The 18,454-nt window shown below is 42.7% G+C and overlaps 1 protein-coding gene across 1 annotated transcript in view; it reads left to right on the forward strand.

The window, feature by feature from the left end:
* LOC128355378 (glutamate receptor-interacting protein 2-like) overlaps window positions 1–18,454 on the forward strand; it is a 280,446-nt gene that overhangs the window by 243,913 nt on the left and 18,079 nt on the right. The window contains 2 exon segments of the mRNA XM_053315617.1: window positions 9,498–9,643; window positions 13,370–13,450. Coding sequence (XP_053171592.1) covers window positions 9,498–9,643; window positions 13,370–13,450 — 227 coding nt within the window.

Here is an 18,454-nt window from a genome sequence, read left to right on the forward strand (position 1 = left end):
AACGTCGCATTAGCAGCTTTATTTAGCTTGTACTGTGTGCGTTTGAATGTGTGTGTGGGAGTGTGTGAGACTGATGTCGGCGGTGTAGTAACAGCTCTGCTTGGCTCAGTGTTATGTGCGGGTGTATGAACGTATTTAAACACGTACATGAGCGTAGGTTGAGGTTTCTAAATGTCACCATGGAAATGTGTGTGTGTGTGTGTGTGTGTGTGTGTGTGTGTGTGTGTGTGTTTGTTTGTGTTCTTAGTTCATTGATATGTGTTCACAACTTCACTTAAGTTTATCTGTATGAATTAGGGGTGGAGCTGAATCCAAATATGGTATCTGGCAACAGGAGAGTGTGTGTGTGTGTGTGTGTGTGTGTGTGTGTGTGTGTGTGTGTGTGTGTGTGTGTGTGTGTGTGTGTGTGTGTGTGTGTGTGTGTGTGTATGTGTGATATTAATAGTTATCCATGTTCATTGCTGGATTTCTGAACATCATAAACCAATATTACATTTACAAGTGTTCATATTTATAATAATGACTTTTTGAAGAACACTTATTTCAGCACTTTAATATCTTAAAATTAACCTTCCTATTGTCATCGAGTTAAGAAAGGAAGGGAAGAAAAAGGAAGGAAAGGAGGGAGGGAGGAAAGAAGGAAGGGAGGAAGAAGGAAGGAAGAAGGAAGGAAGGAAGGAAGGAAGGAAGGAAGAAGGAGGGAAGGAAGGAAAGTAGGGAGGAAGGAAAGAAGGAAGGGAGGGAGGACGGAGGAAAGAAGCAAGGAAGGAAGGAAGGAAGGAAAGAAAGGAAGGAAGGAAGGAAAGAAAGGAAGGAAGGAAGGGAGGGAGGAAGAAGGGAGGAAGGAAAGAAGGAAGGAAAGGAGGGAGGAAGGAAGGGAGGAAGAAGGACAGAAGGAAGGGAGGACGGAGGAAAGAAGGAAGGAAGGAGGGAAGGAATGAGGGAAAGAAGGAGGGAGGAAGGAAGAAAAAGGAGGGAGGGAGGAAGGAAGGAGGGAGGGAATGAGGGAGGAAGAAGGAGGGAAGGAAGGACGGAAGGGAGGGAGGGAAATGGAAGGAAGGAAGGGAGGGAGGAAGTAGGAAGGAAAGGTGGGAGGAAGGAAAGGAAAGAAAGAAAGAAGGAAGGAAGGAAGGAAAGGAAGGACGGGACAGGACGGGTCAATTTGACCCTGGAGGACGACACAAAGGTTAAAAGTGTAATAAAAAACAATCTAAACTTTTATTTGAGTAGAAATTCAAACACAAATCATTTTCCTGCCTGAACAAATACAAATAACAGTCTCGCTGCACATCCCTAGTATGAATCCTCAATCGTGTGTGTGTGTGTGTGTGTGTGTGTGTGTGTGTGTGTGTGTGTGTGTGTGTGTGTGTGTGTGTGTGTACTGATTGATGTTGCCGTCATATTAACAGCTTCTCTAAGTGCTGGGTGTGTTTCTGCACCCCGAGGCCACTCTCTTGTCTCCATTGGCGCCCACACTAACAGCACTAATTACCTACCTTCCCCTCACCCACGCTGGAGGAATCGATAAGTACCTCACTTTCCGCTTGACAGGGTGAATCCAAATAAACCCCTTTACACCACCCTGAAATACATTTAAACACAACTAACAGTTGTTAAAACCATAAGTCTTGTGACCAACGAGGATGTGTCCTCCTTTTTAGGTTTTAACTTGTAATTATCCTGCATTAGTGCTGCTAATGCTTTTTCCCCCTCTCTCTCTCTCTTTTTCTTTGTTTCAATAAATGCTCTGTGTAATTATGTATATTGCAGCACGACTTAGAAAACAGAAAGAAAACAGGTTTTAGAGTGGAGGGAGACTTCACGTTCTCGCTCTCGCTCTTTTTTTTAATAATTTTTTAATACAATAATAACTGGACAGGTAAGAGACAGACCAGACAAAGGAAAAAGTACCACCTATAAGAAATTCAAACTTCACCAATAGAAAATAAGTGTCAGTATATTTAGTCTAACATTTCAATAAAACATGGAAGGAGGAGGAAGGGAGGAAGAATAAAGGAAAGGAAAGAATGAAGGAAAGGAGCGAGAAAGGAAGGAATGAAGGAAGGAAGGAAGGAAGGGAGGAAAGGAAAGAAGGAAGGTAGGAGGGAGGGAGGGAAGAAGGAAGGTAGGAGGGAGGGAGGAAAGAAGGAAGGAGGTAGGGAGAGAGAAAGGAAAAGAGGAAGGGAGGAAGGAAGAAAAGGACAGAGGAAAGAAGGAAGGAGGAAGGGAGGAAGGAGGAAGGGAGGAAGAATAAAGGAAAGGAAAGAATGAAGGAAAGGAGCGAGGAATGAAGGAAGGGAGGAAGAAGGAAGGAAAGGAGGGAGGAAAGAAAATAAGGAAGGAAAGAAGGAAGGTAGGAGGGAGGGAGGAAAGAAGGAAGGAGGTAGGGAGAGAGAAAGGAAAAGAGGAAGGGAGGAAGGAAGAAAAGAAGGACAGAGGAAAGAAGGGAGGAAGGAAGGAAGGAAGGAAGAATAAAGGAAAGGAAAGGAGCGAGGAAGGAAGGAATGAAGGAAGGGAGGAAGAAGGAAGGAAAGGAGGGAGGAAAGAAAATAAGGAAGGAAAGGAGGAAGGAAAGAAGGAAGGTAGGAGGGAGGGAGGAAAGAAGGAAGGAGGTAGGGAGAGAGAAAGGAAAAGAGGAAGGGAGGAAGGAAGAAAAGGACAGAGGAAAGAAGGAAGGAAGGAAGGAAGGAGCAGTCAAAACAGACGGGGTCAATTTGCAATTTGACCCGGGAGGGACGACACAGTATAGTTTCTGTGTAACACCAATTTCTGCCCGGAGACATTTAAAAGTATCATCACTGTGTTTCACTTTTACAGCAAAGACAAAGAACGTAAAAAAAAAAAAAAGAAAACTCAGGAAAGAAAAAAAAAAAAAAAAAAAGTGGAGAGACATATTAATGAGTAAATCTGCAACAAAAAAAAAGAGAAATAGAGGGGGCAGTGAGATAGAGACAAGAGTCTTGGCAGGCCATTTAATCCTCAGTAGACCATAATGAAGATGCCTGACTGTATATTAATACAGGTCACCCACTCAGGCTTAATGGAGGATACATCAAGTGTGTGTGTGTGTGTGTGTGTGTGTGTGTGTGTGTGTGTGTGTGTGTGTGTGTGTGTGTGTGTGTGTGTGTGTGTGTGTGTGTGTGTGTTGACAGAGGCAAGCAATGCTCAGTGTCTCGCACCCACAGGGCAGCTACTGCAGGAGGGTGAGGCTGAAGTTAAAGTGAGACAAATCACATCTTCATTATCTCCTGTCTGTAGTCTCCTTGGGTTAAAGGAGGAAAACTACTAACTCCTTTCCTTCCTTCCTTCTTTCCTTCCTCCCTTCCTTCCTCCTTCCTTCCTTCCTCTTTTCCTCTTACTCCTTTCCTTCCTTCCTTCTTTCCTTCCTTCCTTTCTTCCTTCCTTCCTTCCTTCCTTCATCTTTTCCTCCATACTCCTTTCCTTCCTTCTCTCCTTACTTCCTTCCTGTCTTCCTCCTTTCCTTCCTCCCTTCCTTCCTTCCTTCCTTCCTTCCTATTTTTTCCTCCTTACTCCTTTCCTTCCTTCTCTCCTTCCTGCCTTCCTTCCTTCCTTCATCTTTTGCTCCTTACTCCTTTCCTTCCTTCCTTCCTTCCTTCCTTCCTTCCTGTCCTTCCTTGACCTGAGGACAACAGGAGGGTTAAACTTCCAATTCTCTCTGATGTCGATCTTACTCATCCTCATCATTTAGTAGTGTTTAGTAGCTCTACAAGTAAAGTAAGTAGTAAGTACAAGTAAATATAATTTATGGTTTTATGATTATTTGTATATACCAAGTCATAGTCCTTCACCTTTGTCACTCTGTTGAGTTCATTGCCAGGGATCAATGACCTCATGCTGTAATTTTAGTCTAATTCCTTTTGGATGGGGGTGGAGGGGAGAGAGAGAGAGAGAGAGAGAGGAGAGAGAGAGAGAGAGAGAGAGAGAGAGAGAGAGAGAGAGAGAGCGAGAGAGAGCGAGAGAGAGAAGGGGTGGTAGGGTGTGTGTGTGTGTGTGGGGAGTTGGGGAGGGGGGGTAAACTCAACCAAGCAGGTCCTTGATTAGACTGCTGTTAGAATCACACTGTGTATACTTTCATTAAAACTCTGAATACACTTACTTTGCTTGTTGTGTAGATCCATAACCAGGTAAACGAATTATGAGCTTTTTAACCTTCCTGTCGTCCTCCCGGGTCAAATTGACCCCGTCTGTTTTGACTGTTCCTTCCTTCCTTCCTTCCTTCCTTCCTTTTTCTTTATTTTTTTCCTTCGTTTTTTCCCCTCCTTCCCTCTTTCTTTGCTCCCTCCTCCTTCCTTCCTTCCTTCCTTCCTTCCTACTTTCCTTCCTTCCTTCCTTCAATCTTTTCCTCCTTCCTCCTTTCCTTCCTTCTCATCTTACTTCCTTCCCGTCTTCCTCCTTACTCCTTTCCTTCCTTCCTTCTTTCCTTCCTCCTTCCTTCCTTCCTCTTTTCCCCCTTACTCCCGTCCTTCCTTCCCTCCTTACTCCTTTCCTTCCTTCCTTCCTCCCTTCTCCTTCCTTCCTTCCTTCCTTACTCCTTTCCTTCCTTCCTTCTTCCTTCCTCTTTTCCCTCTTACTCCCTTCCTTCCTTCCCTCCTTACTCCTTTCCTTCCTTCCTTCCTCCCTTCTTCCTGTCCTTCCTTCCTTCCTTCCTTCCTTCCTTTCCTCCCTCCTTCCCCCCTTACTCCTGTTCTTCCTTCCTTCCTTCCTTCCTTCCTTCATCTTTTCCTCCTTCCTCCTTTCCTGTCCCTCCTGTCCTTCCTTGACCTGAGGACAACAGGAGGGTTAAACCTCCAATTCTCTCCGATTTCGATCTTACTCATCTCTGTGCTAAATGACAAAAGTCAAACACATCACCTAAACTTCACCCTTTTTTTTTTTTTTTTTTTTTAAACACTTCATTAGCTTTGCTTTGACTCATAGGTCACATGAGTCCATTAGCTTGTCCTGATGTGGCTCTCTACACATGATAGGCGGTATTTGCTATACTTACTGTAACATTTACTCAACATTTGATTCAAAACATGTAAAAATGTAATTATGTGTCCTATATAGAAGTAAATACTGCCTTTTTTTTTAGTCTATAAAAATGTACAGAGCAGTCAAACTTAATGTGTCCGATTGATGATGTGGATATTGTGTACTGTCACGCTGTCCTGTAATTATTTCAGTTACTAAACCGATCATAGAGCAATATGTTTTATCGCTAATGAGGAAATTCATGTCATGTATTTATTTATTTTTTGGTTAATTCGTAGTTGATTGGTCTGGCTTTATTTCTGTTGGTTTTTCTAAGCTGGTTGTGGAGATTATGAATGTTTCTTGTTCTCAGGTCTATTAATCGCCATGACAACACCTGATTAAGTAGTTTAAATAAAAATACATTTTCAGACATAGAGGGGTACACAATCCCCAAAACACCAAAGTAATGGCTCATGTTGATAGAAGAGATACATCTACAGTAGCTCTGCAAGCAAAACTTAAATAGTGGTTTCCTTTATAAGCAAATAACTCATTTTTATATCGCTTTGGTCTGTCTCCAAAATTAATAAATGTGAATTTAAACCTTCCTGTCGTCCCTCCCGGGTCAAATTGACCCCGTCTGTTTTTACTGTTCCTTCCTCCCTTCTTTCCTTCCTTCCTTCTCCCCTTCCTTCCCCCCTTCCTCCTTCCTCCTTCCTCCTTCCTTCCTCCCTTCCTCCCTCCTTCCTTCCTTCCTTCCTCCCTCCTTTCCTTCCTGCCTTCTCCCTTCCTCCTTCCTTCTTTCCTCCCTCCCTCCTACCTTCTTTCATCACTTCCTTCCTCCCTCCTTCCTTCCTTCCTTCCTTCCTTCCTTCCTCCCTTCCTTCCACCCTCCCTCCTTTCCTTCCTTCTTCCTTCCTTCCTTCCTTCCCTTTCCTCCCTTCCTTCCTCCCTCCTTTCCTTCCTTCCTTCTTTCCTCCCTCCCTCCTACTTTCTTTCATCACTTCCTTCCTCCCTCCTGCCTTCTTTCTTCCTTCCACCCTCCCTCCTTTCCTTCCTTCTTCCTTCCTTCCCTCCTTCTTTCCTTCCTTTCTTCCTTCCTCCCTTCCTTCCTTGACTCAAGGACAACAGGGGGGTTAAAAGCAACTGTTATAAATTTGCATTAGAAGGAAAAAACAACTTGAGGAACATTTTAATGATGTAGAACCATACATAATATGGACATGTTCTGTGTAAACCAAAACAAACACATTTTTATGTGGCCGCCATGCTTGATGTAAACCGAGTTGTTCTACGGTTGTCATCGCCTTGAGCCCCGCCTCCCTTGTTCTGTGATTGGTTCCCTATGCTAACTTTCTGAGTGAAGGGTTTACCCAGGCTAGTTAGTACTTAGCATTTCTTTCCTCCACATTTTCTCTTTCTTTTTTTTTTAAAGTATTTTTTTGGGGGGCTTTTTGCCTTTAATGGACAGACAAGTAGAAAGAGACTGGAGGCAGAGAGGGGAAATGACATACAGATAGGACTGGGATTCGAACCGGGGTCGCCTGCCGTGACGACTGTAGCCTCAACACATGAGGCAGGTGTTCCACCCACTGACCCAAACACCGCCACCACATTTTCTCTTTCTGTAAAAGTTATTGTTTATTGCTTTGATTCTTATTTCTGTCAGCAACTTGTTCTTTTGTTGCACTTTTAGATTTGGGAATCAGAAGTCGCCCTTTTTTTTTTTTTGGAGGAATGACTAGCTGGCTTATTGATAGGCTAATACGAATTGATTGAAGCGACATCATCACTCTTAAAGTGTGTTTTCGCTCCACTTGGTTTCACATGTTAGTAAGCAGCTAAAAGGTTGTAGATTTGATTCCTGGCTCTAGTAATGCTCAATATATCAACTTGAAAGTTAGAAACATTTCCACATTATCAATGACGGGGCTTTAAACAGTCTGAATTTACAGGCTCACATCTCAAATCGCTAACACACTGCTGTTTCCCCAAGAAAAGATCTCCACATGATCCATGACTTTAATAGTCACAGCTAATGTGCTTCACTTGCATTCTTCTTCTGATTTATGTAGTGAGGTAGCGAGCCAGGTTTGAGATTTCTATAAATGGTTGATGTTTTTGAAAGAGGGATGTTTAATATCGGAAACAACAGCACTGAAAGCCACTGCAGCTAAAAATGGTGTGATATACAACGCAGCAGGGACTGTGAAGCTCCCTCAGGTGTCATCTCTGTATGTAAAATGAATTTAAGGGAATAAGAATATCACAGGTAGTGGGATAAAGATTATTATACGCTTACATGCTTGAGTTTTTATTTCCTCCTTGCGAATATTTTTGAATCCAGGGGGATAATCATGTCTAAATAGGTACATAAAATAGCTTAATGAACATGTTTTACTTCAGGTGATAGAATACACACTTAAGAAGAAAGCTTATGTTAATGTCTGGATAACTTTGAAAAGCCTCGTCTCACTCTACTTTCAATATGGGTCACTCAGACTGAAACAACAGCTGAGCCTCGGAGGTTTCCCCTGATAAACCTGACACCTGATACCTGACAGTTTTACAAAACCAATTTACACACTGACACAATTATCATCTTGAGGCCCTATCATCTTTTAAACTTCTTATAGCTAATTGTTTTGGTTTTAGGGCTCATTTCATTATCCCACAAGTAGCCAGCAGCTGTTGCTGTGAAAAAGCTGATAAGGCCACAGGAGACAGACAAAAGAAGCGATTACCTGGAGAAGAAATGAGGACGTCTCGCAGCTGAAGAACCTAATATTGTTGCTCAGGGCTGGATGGAGGCCTAACAGGTGGACACAGACATGACTTCAAACAAATGCTAATGCTGTGTTTCTTGCTGACATTTTCACCATCTATATGGTAATAATATGTCAGCTTGTTGTTGAACCCCTCTGGCCCCCAAGTGGCTCAACAAATCTATTAATGCAGTAAAAACAGAACACTTCAGGGAAATCATCTTCATTTTAAAACCTTCAAAAGTTACTTCAGTGATGGCAGTCCACCTCGGAGAGTCTGTGTATTTAAGTCACGTCAATTCAAGCCAGATTTATTTGTATAGCCTTATATCACAAATCACAAGGGGTTTTACAGTCTGGCAATACAACATCGCCTGTCCTGTCCGTCAATTCAAATACAGTAAACTTCCTAAAAACCCTTTAATGGGGTACAAATAGAAGAAACCTCAGTCCCATACATGGTTTAAGCCATGTTTCATATAACCCAATCATATCAAAAACTATGTTCAAGCAATAATTTATTAGTAAGACTTTGACAGACAGTGATCAGATATTTATATAACCAAATATAAGTGTTGCAGTGATCATTAATAGGCTGAACTGTAGAGCTATAAATGGATGAAATATTTATTGGGAATTAGACACCTTGTATTATTAGTTGACAGTTTTGAAAACCTGCACTTTGGACAGTTTTGGTCACTTTTGATTATATTAAATGTTTGGTTCTGTGGATTATTATTATACTATTTATTTTATTATTATGTTGGTTTTCCTCCTGAAAGTTAGATTGGATGTTTATTGTGTGTTTGGGGAACTTGATAGATAGATTATAGGTTAGATAGGTTATATTAAGCCATGGTTTACTTTTTGTTTGTTTGATTGTGATTCGTTTATTGATTGTGTAACTTTGAGTGTATTTCGGGGAGTTATGTGGCTTATATATGGTTATGATGCTCGTTAACATTTGTTAGTATTATGCTAGCGGACTTTTACTGTACATGACGTTTCAACTAGTTCTAATGTTGCTCCGGTGCCAGTGCCAAGTAGTCTGTAGCTACATGGGCAGCTGTATCCTCATTGCTCCAACTATTCTGAACCACAATCAATACATGAGATATACTCAAAAACACAGTAGAAACAATACAGGAGCGTACCTATGTTCCCCGGATCCTATGTTCCCTGAGTCCTATGTTCCCTGATCGCGGCTAACTCGGTTGCTAGCTCAGCGGCTAACTCCGCTGTTAGCTCGGCGGCTATCAACTGACAACTGTCTCAAAATTCGTGTGCCAATTAGACTCAATTCACCAATAAACACCATAGTTGCAATTTATAGCTCTGAAACGTTTCAACTATTAGATTATTGAGATTCATAGATTTAGAGAAGGAGAGATTGTGAGCTATACAGCAGGCAAAGGGAGACAGTCTCAATATTATAAACCAAGCTCTCAGTCTGATAATCTATGCTGAAATTCCCTGGCTAGAAACATTAACTAAACTAGCTGACCTTACATCAGCATTAACGTTAAACCTGGAGAGACTGTATCCAGTTTTACATTATAAATAATATATAAGTTAATGGAGGAGTAGTGAGTAAGGGGAAGGAATTTATCAGCATATACTCCTTCCTAGTCCTTTTCAATCATTGCTATTCTTGTTTTCTTTGTTCTCTTTTATTTATGTGTTTTTATACTTTTGTGTTCGAGATAAATTCAATTACATTTAAGGCTGTTCTCGCCATGGTTACTCTCGCTGTAGGTGTGGCCTGCTGCAGGTTGGAGACCGCCTCCTGTCAATCAACGGTATCCCAACAGAAGACGGCACACTGGAGGAGGCCAATCAGCTTCTCCGAGACGCTGCGCTGACCAATAAGGTCTCACTGGATATAGAGTTCGATGTAGCAGGTTTGTTAAGTTTTTACCAACTTTACTTCTTTACTTGACTTCTGTTGTAATAAGCATGCGTTTTACACTCTGTTATAATAATAACCTGTTGATGTTAGGGTATAATTAACCCTCCTGTTGTCCTCGAGTCAAGGAAGGAAGGGAGGAAGAGGGAAGGAAAGGAGGTCGTAAAGGAAGGAACGAAGGACGGAGGAAATAAGGAAGGAAGGTAGGAGGGAGGGAGGGAGGAAGGAAGGAAAGGAGAGAGGAAGGAAGGAAGGATGGGAGGAAGAGGGAGAAAGGACAGACGAAGGAAGGAAGGAAGGAAGGACGGAGGAAATAAAGAAGGAAGTAAGGTAGGAGGGAGGGAGGAAAGAAGGAAGGAAGGGAGGAAGGGAGGGAGGGAGTAAAGGAAGGAAGGAAGGACAGAGGAAATAAAGAAGGAAGGAAGGAGGGAAAGGAGGGAGGAAGGAAGAGGGGAGGAAAGGAAGGAAGGAAGGAAGGACGTAGGAAATAAAGAAGAAAGGAAGGTAGGAGGGAGGGAGGGAGGAAAGAAGGGAGGGAGGAAAGAAGGAAGGGAGGGAGGGAAGAAGGGAGGGAGGGAAGAAGGGAGGAAGAAAGAAGGAAGGACAAGAGGGAAGGAAAGGAGGGAAGGAAGGAAGGAAAGGAAGGAAGGAAGGTAGGAGGGAGGAAATACGGAAGGAAGGAAGAAAGAAAGAAAGAAAGGAAGGAAGGAAGTAAGGAAGAGCCAAAACAGATGGGGTCAATTTGACCCGGGAGGACGACAGGAAGAGTAGTAATCACTATGTATTCCTTCTTCTTATCTAGTATTTAGCAGTTTACTGGCACAGACAGGATGAACTGGTCAAACTCCGCCGCTGAGAGCCTTCGTGTCAGCGCAGGCAGGGGTGGACACAATAATTGCAGCTCTTCCCTTCAGGCCATGGCCCCATTGACATGCTTTTAACCCAGCGAGAAAGTAAAAAACCACACACTATCTGACTTCAAGGCTTCAGCCGAGCACTTAGTTCTGATGTCGGTGTAGACGAAAAAGTGGCATGCAATAAAGATAAAGGCACAGATAAAAGGTTTAATCAACTCGAGTCTCTGGCAGGTGAAACTGACAAGGTGTATGTTCACATTTCTAAAGGGGCTTAGTAGGGCTGGGTATTGTCAATGATTTCCTGAATCGATTCAATTCCGATTCACCGGGGTCCCGGTTCGATTCGATACGACCTGATTCTCGATTTGATTCAATATCGATTCAATTTTATGTTCCCAGAGTAAAGTTAAATCATGAGTCTGATCCAACACTGATATCGAGCATGATAGCATCTTGTTGTATTTACCCTTAAGACCAGAGTGGCATTTTAAATCATGTCATTTTGAATTATGATGTCATCATGTAACCAAGATTTTCAAAAAATGCACATAAAGATTATGGATAAGCATGTCAGTTCAAATACAAGACAAAGTTGTAAACTCTCAAATTATAATTATTATTTTAAATTTCATGCTTCCAACTATTCTCTCTGAAAAAAATCGATTCACAGAATTTTTAAATCGATATCAAATTTTTAAATAGAAAATCGATATTAATTGATGGATCGATTTTTTGGACACACCCCTAGTGCTTAGTATAGTGATGCAAGTTGCTATCAGGCACAGACCGAGTGGACTCAAATGCAAATGACAGGACACACGGATGAAGAGTTCTCAAGTCGTTTAACCCTCCTGTTGTGTTCGAGTCAAGGAAGGAAGGGAGGAAGAAGGAAGGAAAGGAGGGAGGGAGGGAGGGAGGGAGGGAGGAAGGAGGGAAGGAAGGAAGGGAGTAAAGGAAAGAAGGTAGTGTCTGAAACAAACATCCAATAACAGTAGGGAGGAAGGAAGGAAGGAAGGAGAGAGGAAGGAACGGCAGATGGAAGAAAGGGGGATGGAGGAAGGAAGGAAGGGAGGGAGGGAGGAAATGAAATAAGGAAGGGAGGAAGGAAGGAAGGGGGATGGAGGAAGGAAGGAAGGAAGGAAGGAAGCAAGAAGGAATGAAGGGAGGAATGAAGGGAGGAAAGAGAGAAGAAGGAAAGAAAGAGAGAAGGAGAGAGGAAGGACAGATGGAAGGAAGGAAGGAACAGTCATGACAGTTGGGTCAATTTGACCCGGGAGGACGACAGGAAGGTTAATTCAGTCCAAAAGTCAGAAACCAGGAAGTCCAAAATCACTAGGCAGAAATGATGCCTGGATAACGAGGCACAGGTGAAACACATTAGGGGAATGGAGGCAAACAGGAGGGGAGGAAGTTAGACAAGACATACCAAAATAAAACAGGAAGTAGACAAGACAAAAAACTAACTCAACCAAAATACATTACAAAACTACGAGGAGGAGAGGAAGTTAGACAAGACATACCAAAATAAAACAGGAAGTAGACAAGACAAAAAACTAACTCAACCAAAATACATTACAAAACTACCAGGAGGGGAGGAAGTTAGACAAGACCTACCAAAATAAAACAGGAAGTAGACAAGACAAAAAAACTAACTCAACCAAAATACATTACAAAACTACCAGGAGGGGAGGAAGTTAGACAAGACATACCAAAATAAAACAGGAAGTAGACAAGAAAAAAAACTAACTCAACCAAAATACATTACAAAACTACCGGGCCCTGACAGTTGCTAAGTTAAATTGACTTTGCATTTTTCACAATCATGAAAGCAGCTGTTTGTTGTGGAAGCTGATTTATAACCATCATTTAAAAATACAGCGTTTCACCCTACTATGTAATAAATAAAATATAGTGTCTTTTATTTATAGTACATTTCTGAATAATAAGCAGTTATAGCTCCACAGTCTTTCACAGCAGACAGTATGCATCCATCCTTTAAATTACACAGTGATGGTTATAGATCTTCTTATTTAACGTAAATACAAAGTTTTTTTAATATTGTTTAATTAATTCCACAAACCAGCAGTGTGTGTTGAAGTGCTAAAGAGGATTACTGAAAGCTTTTGGGACTGATTATTGAAACGACAATCTGTGAAGTGATCAACCCTGATGATGAACTTCTATAAAATCAGACAAAGACAACGTCAAATGAGTCAAAATCGAATTAAAATGATGATATATGATCTAGTGTTCTTCTATAGTTGTGTGTAAATGATTGAAATTGATTTTTTTTTACCACATGATGACACAACGAGATACTGACTTGATGTGAGCTGTGTAGCTTTCTGCATTTACAATTATGTTTTTTTTTTCTTTCCACGGCCTTGGTCTTGACTTTCATAATGTTGCATCATCTAATGAGTGAACACAGCCAGCAAAAAAAATAAAATTTGCATCTATACAGCAAGAAAACAGAATGATTTCATCCCCCAAAAAGTGAATTCAATGCATCTAAGTCTCCAATATTTAGGTTTTATGTTGCTATGGTAACCTGTTGATCGTCATGTTAGACCTGATCCCAACACAACATGCACTCTTCATGTTTATGCCTCGATATGGACTCGATGTGTTACTGCTGGAATTTGTATTATGACTCATTTGAAGTCACTGCTTGCCCCGGAGAACGACATTTCATTCGGAGGAGTTAAGCACAAGAGCTAAATGCCTTGTAATTACAAATGTTAAGTGTGATGTCTCTTGTATGTGTGTGTGTGTGTGTGTGTGTGTGTGTGTGTGTGTGTGTGTGTGTGTGTGTGTGTGTGTGTGTGTGTGTGTGTGTGTGTGTGTGTGTGTTTGCATTACAGAGTCAGTGGTGCCTAGCAGTGGTACTTTCCATGTCAAACTGCCGAAGAAAAGAGGAGTGGAGCTCGGGCTCACCATTAGTGGTAGGAACACACACACACACACACTGAGACTCACACACACACACACACACACACTGAGACTCACACACACTCACCAAACACTGTTCACATGATGTATTTTTTGTTTTAAAAGGCTGCTGGCACAATGTTTAAATGTCATGAGACCACCCTGTGCTTCTTTAAAAACACACACACACACACACACATATTTCTTAGAGTGACTGTGGCCTTCAAGGAAGTTCAGCTATAACTGTCAAAACTGTTTATAACACACACACACACACACACACACACACACACACACACACACACACAAACACACACACACACAGCACCAGGCAACGCACTGTTTTTCATCAAGTCCGTTTTTCAGTCTATTGACATGAATCTCAAGCCGCTGGCCAAAAGTATGTTGACAACCTTTTACACATTTATGATCTTTTGACCTGTGGGTTGTTTTTATGGTTTAGGCTGAATCAAGTTCCAATTAACCCTTTATTGGGCAAATAATTATATTTGGTAACTTTTGTAAATATCCCAAAATATCCTTCCGTCCTTTCCATCCTTCCTTCCTTCTTTCCTTCCTTCCTTCCTTCCTTTCCTTCCTCCCTGCCTTCTTTCTTCCCTTCCTCTTTTCCTTTCTCCCTCCCTCGTTCCTTCCTTCCATCTGTCCTTCCTCCCTCCCTCCTTCTCTCCTCCCTTCCTTCTTTCCTTCCTTCCATCTGTCCTTCCTCCCTCCCTCCTTCTCTCCTCCCTTCCTTCTTTCTTTCCTCCATCCCCCTTTCTTCTTCCTTCCTTCCTTCTTTCTTCCCTTCCTCCCTCCCTCCTTCTCTCTTTCTTTCCTCCCCCCTACCTTCCTTCCTTCCTTTCCTTCCTCCGTCCTTCCTTCCTTCCCTCCCTCCCTTCCTTCCTTCCTTCCTTCCTCCCTTCCTTTCAATGAGTGTCCTATAAAGGGTTAAGGGAAATGTTAATGCAACACCATATATGGGCATATTTTACTCATAGTGATACTACTGTGCTTTAACTTTGTAACAATGCCCCCTTAAACAAAGGTCCATAGAGAAATGGTTTCCAAGTTTAGTGTGAAAGAGCTTGATTGGCCTGCAGACGTCAGCCTCATTTGGGATAAACTGGAATACTGATTGCAAACAATGTTTTATCACTCATATATCATGGGAGGAAATCCGAGCAGACTGATTCAAAAGTCTTGTGGAAAACCTGAAAGCTGCAGAGTGGAATCTTTTAAAGCAGTACGTTAAAGCTGCAGGTGGTAAGTCTTATAAAAGTAACTTTTGACTGTCACTATGTAAAGACAGCATTACATGAAACTAGTCATCTGTAAAAAAAAAAAAAAAAAAAAAAAGCAGGCTCATTTACTACTGCTCCTACTGCAAACTGCCAGAATCCACCGCGACCGGACAAAAAGACCCAATCAGAGCCAGGATTGTGTCTGATTGAGTGTCTGACAGCTGTCGATCACTGCTCACACACACAGGCCCCTCCCCCTTCCTCCTCACAGGCCCCTTTCCATTCCTCCTCACAGGCTCCTCCCCCTTCCTCCTCACATCACTCCCCTTCCTCCTCACATGCCACTCCCCTTCCTCCTCACAGGCCCCGCCCCTTCCTCCTTACAGGCCACTCCCCTTCCTCATCACAGGCCCCTCCCCCTTCCTCCTCAGCTTGGTCAAGCTCATATCTCTGAGTTTCTAGGTAAGGTATAGCCATATGAAAGTCACTGTAAAGCATTTTATATCTAGCTGTGTGGAGTGTAGCTCATGTATTACCGATCACATACACGTGGCGTCGCGCACACGTCAGCCTCCTCTGGGGGAGGGACTTTGGAGGCAGGGCAGGAGTGCAGCGGAGAGGGAGAGGGAGAGGGAGGGATATGAAAGTTGTACTTCTTCAAATTTGATGCTAAGTCCTCTCTCTCCTCAAAGTTACCAACTGCAGCTTTAATGTCCATGGTTTTATACAAACACATTTCTGCGTAGTGTTCAGGTATCCACATCTCCTAATTTGGCTGTTCACGTTCAATTTTGGTCTCATAGTGTATAAAAAATGGTGCATAAACATCTTTTTGTACTTGGAGCAAGTACTATACCTAAATGTCATGTACACACTTGGTGCAGAGGAATCAATGTGTCTTAAACTCAGAGGATCCAGTATATGTCGTGTTGCTGCTGCTGCTCTGTACGTCAAACACTTTACTTTGATGATTGATAAAGTGATTCATTAGTGTAAAGCTTTAATTCTGCTGTCCAGAGAGTGATTTACACATTCACTTCAGTGGAAATGACCTACAGTACGTTCAGTGTTTCATTATCATTAGTCTGGACAGTGTGATTACTTTAGCGTGACAGTATATACTGCATTATTAAGCAGAAGGAGCTCAGTGATAGAGGTAGGCTGTTCAACCAGGTACATTTTAAAATATTTACAGTTAAGCCATATAAATATAGAAGTAGGTACTGCAAAGATTGAGAAGTGCTTTTATGACCAGATACTGCTGAGATAATGTGTCGGGTACTGCTAAAACGTTGGGCAGAGTGCAGTGAAGTAACCCTCTCAGCTGGTGAGTATTATAAGACTGCAGTTGAAGAGTTAACAAGAGTAAATGTGAGAAACTGAACATTGATCAGGAACTGTGTAAGTTAAATTGCACCTTATTGAAAGCCTGCAATTTTAGAGGTATAAGATCACCCTCGACAATTTCATATAAATGATTCGACCCTCTTTATCAAGTAACTCTCAAGTGACTATAAAAGACCTAAATGCTCCTTCCTTCCTTCCTTCCTTCCTTCCTCCCTCCTTTCCTTCCTTCCATCCTTCCTTCCTTCTTTCCTTCCCTTCTACCTAATTTCCTTCTTCTTTCCTTCCCTCCTTCCCTCCTTTCTCTCTTCCTTCTTTCCTCCCCTCTACATTCCCCCTTTCTTCCTCCCTTCCTCTTTTCCTTTCTCCCTCCCTCCCTCCCTCCATCCTTCCCTCCTTCTTTCCTTCCTTCCTTCCTTCCTTCCTTCCTCCTTTTCTTCCTTCTTTCCTCTCTTCCTTCCTCCCTCCTTTCCTTCCTTGACAATTTCTTAACCCTCTTTATCAAGTAACTCTCAAGTGACTATAAAAGACCTAAATGCTCCTTCCTTCCTTCCTTCCTTCCTTCCTTCCTTCCTTCCTTCCTTCCTCCCTCCCTTCTTCTTTCCTTCCCTCCTTCCCTCCTTTCTCTTTTCCTTCTTTCCTCCCCCCTACATTCCCCCTTTCTTCCTCCCTTCCTCTTTTCCTTTCTCCCTCCCTCCCTCCCTCCCTCCCTCCATCCTTCCTTCCTTCCTTCCTTCCTTCCTCCCTCCCTCCCTCCCTCCCTCCCTCCATCCTTCCTTCCTTTCTTCCTTCCTTCCTTCCTCCCTCCCTCCATCCTTCCCTCCTTCCTCCCTCCCTCCCTCCCTCCCTCCTTCATTCAAAAGACCTAAATGCTCAGACTGATGAGCATGATCAGCAGCGGTGATGAGAACTTGCACTGACTCTGGATTTCATGTCCACAGAGGAAACCCTGAAAATCATCTCAAATCAACGTGTCATTCCAGACGATGCTGATGTTTAGACAGCTTTTGTTATGAAAATTACAGTCATGTAATTCTGATTAATGATTAATGTCATACACATGAGAGTTGTCAGTGGCAGTCTCTGAGATAAAAAAAATTATGCAATGGCGCCATCTTTTGGAATTAACTGTTCATAGCAATGTGGGCATAGTGGGAAGAATCTGATGGGAAGAAATAATGCTTTACACCAGAGGAGTCAAACTCATTTTCATTCAAGGGCCACATACAGAGCTATTTGATCTCATGTGGGCCGGATTGTTAAAAAGATGGAGGGAAAGAAGGAAGGAAGGAAGGAAGGAAGGAAGGAAGACAGGAAAAAGGGAAGGTAGGGAGGAAGGACAGATGGAAGGAAGACAGGAAGAAAGGAATGAAGAAAGGAAGGAAGGAAGGAAGGAAAGAAGACAGGAAAAAAGGAAAAGTAGGGAGGAAGGACAGATGGAAGGAAGACAGGAAAAAAGGAAAGTAGGGAGGAAGGACAGATGGAAGGAAGGAAGACAGGAAAAAAGGAAAGTAGGGAGGAAGGACAGATGGAAGGAAGACAGGAAGGAAGGAATGATGAAAAGGAAAATGGAAGGAAGGAAGACAGGAAAAAAGGAAAGTAGGGAGGAAGGACAGATGGAAGGAAGACTGGAAGGAAGGAAGGTAGGAAGACAGGAAAAAAGGAAAGTAGGGAGGAAGGACAGATGGAAGGAAGACAGGAAGGAAGGAAGGTAGGAAGACAGGAAAAAAGGAAGGTAGGGAGGAAGGACAGATGGAAGGAAGACAGGAAGGAAGGAAGGAAGGTAGGAAGATAGGAAAAAAAGGAAGGTAGGGAGGAAGGACAGATGGAAGGAAGACAGGAAGGAAGGAATGAAGAAAGGGAAAAAGGAAGGAAGGAAGACAGGAAAAAAGGAAGGTAGGGAGGAAGGACAGATGGAAGGAAGACAGGAAGGAAGGAATGAAGAAAGGGAAAAAGGAAGGAAGGAAGGAAAAAAGGAAGGTAGGAAGGAAGGACAGATGGAAGGAAGGAAAAGAATACCGGAAGGAAAGTGGGCCGGATTGGACCCCTCAGCAGGCCGGTTCTGGCCCACGAACCGCATGTTTGACGCCCCTGCTTTACACAGATAAAGGAGCCAACCTGGATCTCCAAAGGACACTTGTGTTTTTTGTGGTTTTTGGATAAGCATGCATTCACTATCCTGCTCTCTTTGTGTCAGGGAGCTCTTTTAAAGCGGAAACAGAGGAGAACACATAACATGCAACACACACCTATACCTTAGAGAACTCCTCACCCCCCACCCCAGACCTCCTCACGTACCCTTCGCTCTAAAACACATAAACACCCTCCAAGCCCCCAGAGCCAAGCTCCGCACCATGGGTGATCGGGCCTTTTCCTCCCTGACCACCTGAGGGCCCCACAGACTGCAGATGTGTTTAAAAGAGACCTAGAAAC

This window comes from Scomber japonicus, chromosome 3 (genome assembly GCF_027409825.1).
Source record: "Scomber japonicus isolate fScoJap1 chromosome 3, fScoJap1.pri, whole genome shotgun sequence".
Classification (NCBI taxonomy): Eukaryota; Metazoa; Chordata; class Actinopteri; order Scombriformes; family Scombridae; genus Scomber; species Scomber japonicus.